The following is a 5,000-nucleotide window of genomic DNA, read 5'->3' on the forward strand; positions in this document are numbered from 1 at the left end:
CAGCCATCAACGCATTTTGCCATAGGGAAACTTACAAAGCATACCACGACGATCATTTAACAAAACACACAAGTTGTTTTACTTCAAGACAAAGATATTGACTTAAACAGGTTTTACTTGCAATTTTGAAAACGTAATGCATAAAAAATGCATTGAAGTGAATGGAGAAATGGTCCAATTGTAGTAATGGACCCATATATTCAAATTCTACATCAAAAATGAATAATGATCTATATTACACTCATAAATAGGTTGTTAAGCATTCGATCAGGTATGTTTTTACATATATTTTAAAAAATTACCCAACCAGGCTGTGGGAAATGTAAAATATGGTCCTGCTAAAACAAGGATGGGCTAAAAAAAAAGGCAGGATCTCACTAAATATTTAAAGATAATCCTCAAGTTAAAATTGTCTGACAACTTTTTTAAATAAAAAAAAGTTGTAAATGCATTAAGTCATTTTTCAATGGTAATGAAATTGGCCTTTTCATTTCTTTAAAGCCTGATTCATCATATATGATGCATTAAATATCTCAGTGACCTTAACAAAATTTGGAATTTCTTATAAGAGACCAATATTGAAGCAAATTCCAAAAAAATAGAATTTTCTCATTGCTTTCATGGTTCAGGTCTCACAGGGTTAAATCCAATAGGTTTTCATGTTCATGCTCATGCCTGTTGGAAACTAGACTGCCTTTGCAGTCGCCTTCGACTGCTTAAGGTATATCCCTGAAACGCGACGTTTCCAGTCCCCCATCATTCCTACCACTCCCGTCCACCATTTCGTAAATGTATATGATACATACAGACGTGACATGACGTGCATAGGCAACCAAACGACTATTGTGAAAATGAAGCAAAAAATGGGGCAAATGGTAATACTGTTTTAATGGTTCAGTGGATATACCACATTAGGTACAGTGTAATAACCAGTGTAACAATATTTCATACAATGTAATACAAGTGTAACACCGCCATTTTTTTTACTTACATCATGTGTTTGTGCGTAAGTGGTATTACATGGTATTGCATATTGTTACACTGGTATTACACTATATTACATGGTATTGCATACTGTTACACTTGTTATTACACTGTACCTGATATTGCATATTGTTACACTGGTATTACACTAGTATTACATGGTATTAGATATTGTTACATTGGCTATTACACTGTACCTAATATGGTAGATTCACTGAAATGGTGAACCATTAAAATAAGGTGTTACCGGGCAAATCAATCCACCCAGTCAGAAGTTATGGGCCAAATGAAAATTCCGCCATTTTGAAAGTGTTGTCTTCCAAACTCGAATCAGTTCATGAACCTACCCTAGAGCATTCACACACAAAATCTGGGACAAATCCATCCACCCGGTCAGTAGCTATGGGCCAAACAATAATTCGGCCATCTTGAATTCCAGCCATCTTGAAAGTGTTGACCTCCAAACTCGAATCAGTTCATGAACCTACCCTAGAGCATTCACACACCAAATCTGGGACAAATCCATCCACCCGGTCAGAAGTTATGGACCAAACAAAAAATCGGCCATCTTGAATTCAGCCATCTTGAAAGTGTTGACCTCCAAACTCGAATCAGTTCATGAACCTGCCCTAGAGCATTCACCCAAAAAATCTGGGACAAATCCAAACATCCGTTCAAAAGTTAACACGTTAACACGAAAGACCTTACGCGGCGGCGGCGGTGGACGCGGACGCAGCGGCGGCGGCGCACGCAAAACCATTACATCCCCGACGCTCCACGTTTCGGGGATATAAATATGCATAAAAAAGACAATATGGTCATGTTTGCCTAATAATTCTGCACACAGTGAAAAGGGCTCTGCATACTTAACGTGCGCACTTTGGCGCATTTGGCGCGAGAGCCATTAAAATGTGGCAGACCATTCATAGTCAAAAGCGCCATTTACAGGCTTTTGCTTGCATTTCGGAAGTGTGCCCTCTGCTGTTCATGAGAGAAACTGCAGAAAATCACCGGCAGAATCAGATGCAGCGGTTGTAGAGATCTAAAATAGAAAGCGAAACACGGCTGCTGTAGGGCTACTGAACGTCTGACTTATGACTTACCACAATGAAACATAGAATTTTGTTGTAGCCTACATTACCAGATCATTCCAAGACCATGTGAGAGCATTGTTCTGGTTGCAGAATTTATAAATAGATCGCCGAACACAACGTGCTTCTGAACAAAGTAAACAATTGTTTCACTGAACAACATTTAAGAGAGAAGATAAAATAACTCTCTTGGACATTTTATTATCCTCAAAATGATGTAGGATCCATTCTGTAGTAGCCTACAGTAGTTGTAGCCTCTCTTCGCAACTCCTGCGTTGTCTGCCTACCTGCGTGGTCGCTGGTGGCGCACGCCAAGTTAGGGGCGTGTGACGTCATTTTGAGCGCACGCCATCGTAGCGAGTTAGGTATGAAGGAGGTTAGCGCCATTTACGCCAAGTATGAATCCGCCTTAAGCCAGGATACTGAACTCATTAAAGCCATTCAATGTAGTGGGAACCCAATTCTGCCATAATGTTAACCTGTGTGTGTGTGTGTCTTCTCTCCTCTTCTCCAGACGGTGTGTCAGAGCGCCCCCTGGTGTCCATAGAGAACGTGACGTTATTAATATGCGCTGTGTGTGTGCGTGCGTGCGTGCGTGCGTGTGTGTGTGTGTGTGTGTGTGTCCTCCTCTCCTCTCCTCTAGACGGTGTGTCAGAGCGCCCCCTGGCGTCCGTGGTGAACGTGACATTATTAATATGCGCTGTGTGTGTGTGTGTGTGTGTGTGTGTGTGTGTGTCCTCCTCTCCTCCCCTCTAGACGGTGTGTCAGAGCGCCCCCTGGCGTCCGTGGTGAACGTGACATTATTAACCTGGTGTTAACATTATTAACACCGTGTGTGTGTGTGTGTGTGTGCGTGTGTGTGCGTGTGTGTGCGTGTGTGTGCGTGTGTGTGCGTGCGTGTCCTCCTCTCCTCCCCTCTAGATGGTGTGTCAGAGCGCCCCCTGTCGCCTGTGGTGAACGTGACGTTATTAATATGCTGTGTGTGTGTGTGTCCTCCTCTCCTCTCCTCTAGACGGTGTGTCAGAGCGCCCCCTGGCGTCCGCGGTGAACGTGACGCTGCGTCGGTTTGCCCACGGCTCGGAGGCGGTGGCGGCGCTGTGGAACTCCAGCCTGGCAGGGGGGCAGGGGGGGTGGCAGAGCGACGGGTGCCGCATCAGTCACCATGACGACAACTTCACTACGCTGTCCTGCCACACGCTCGGGAACTACGCAGTGCTCATGGTGAGATTACACAGATTATAGAGAAATATAACATCAGTAGATTAGACAACTTCACTACGCTGTCCTGCCACACGCTCGGGAACTATGCAGTGCTCATGGTGAGATTACACAGATTATAGAGAAATAAATAGAGCAATGCTATATTATATATCTTATATAACAAGCCATCGCTAGATTATACAAATTACAGTATTACGACAACTTCAGTAAGATGTCGTGCCACACGCTCAGGAACTATGCCGTACTCATGGTGAGATTACACAGATTATAGAGAAATATAACATCAGTAGATTAGACAACTTCACTACGCTGTCCTGCCACACGCTCGGGAACTACGCAGTGCTCATGGTGAGATTACACAGATTATAGACAAACAGATTACCAGAGCAATACTATATTATATATTTTATATAACAAGCCATCGCTAGATTATACACATTACAGTATTACGACAACTTCACTATGCTGTCCTGCCACACGATCGGGAACTACGCTGTACTCATGGTGAGATTACACAGATTATAGAGAAATAAACATCACTAGATGTAGCTGGATTAAACTAAACATCGCTAGATGTAGCTGGATTAAGCTAAACATCAGTAGATGTAGCTGGATTAAGCTAAACATCAGTAGATGTAGCTGGATTAAACTAAACATCAGTAGATTAGACAACTTCACTACGCTGTCCTGCCACACGCTTGGGAACTACGCCGTGCTCATGGTGAGATTAGACAAACTATAGACAAATAAATAGAGCAATACTATATTATATATTTTATATAACTAGCCATCGCTAGATTATACACATTACAGTATTACAACAACTTCAGTACGCTGTCCTGCCACACGCTCAGGAACTATGCCGTACTCATGGTGAGATTACACAGATTATAGACAAATAAACATCACTAGATGTAGCTGGATTAAACTAAACATCACTAGATGTAGCTGGATTAAACTAAACATCAGTAGATTAGACAACTTCACTACGCTGTCGTGCCACACGCTCGGGAACTACGCAGTGCTCATGGTGAGATTACACAGATTATAGAGAAACAGATTACCAGAGCAATACTATATTATATATTTTATATAACTAGCCATCGCTAGATTATACAAATTACAGTATTACGACAACTTCAGTAAGATGTCGTGCCATTATAGATAAATAAACATCACTAGATGTAGCTGGATTAAACTAAACATCACTAGATTAGACAACTTCACTAAGCTGTCGTGCCACACGCTCGGGAACTACGCCTACGATTAGACAGATTATAGAGAAACAGATTACCAGAGAAATACTATATTATATATTTTATATAACTAGCCATCGCTAGATTATACACATTACAGTATTACAACAACTTCAGTAAAATGTCGTGCCACACGCTCGGGAACTACGCAGTACTCAAGGTGAGATTACACAGATTATAGACAAATATACCATCAGTAGATTAAGCATCACTAGATTAACATTTAAAGAAAATCCCACAATAAACAAATATTTGATATCTGCAGATTTTAAATGATCACATTTTGCAGTGTTTCATCCTTAAGATTAGACATACTACATTTTACAACTTCACTACTCTTATCATGCCACACACTGGTGAGATTATACACAGCACTAAATTAACTGGATTAGCAGACTAGCCATCGCTAGATTTATCTGACTAGACATATTATAACTTCACTACGCTC

General features: G+C 41.4%; 1 protein-coding gene across 1 annotated transcript in view; it reads left to right on the plus strand.

Moving 5' to 3' along the window:
• Positions 1 to 5,000, plus strand: part of adgra3 (adhesion G protein-coupled receptor A3) — a 51,051-nt gene that overhangs the window by 34,857 nt on the left and 11,194 nt on the right. The window contains exon 15 of the mRNA XM_063186954.1: positions 3,088 to 3,296. Coding sequence (XP_063043024.1) covers positions 3,088 to 3,296 — 209 coding nt within the window. The remainder of the gene's footprint in view (positions 1 to 3,087; positions 3,297 to 5,000) is intronic.

Source organism: Engraulis encrasicolus, chromosome 21, assembly GCF_034702125.1.
Source record: "Engraulis encrasicolus isolate BLACKSEA-1 chromosome 21, IST_EnEncr_1.0, whole genome shotgun sequence".
NCBI lineage: Eukaryota > Metazoa > Chordata > Actinopteri > Clupeiformes > Engraulidae > Engraulis > Engraulis encrasicolus.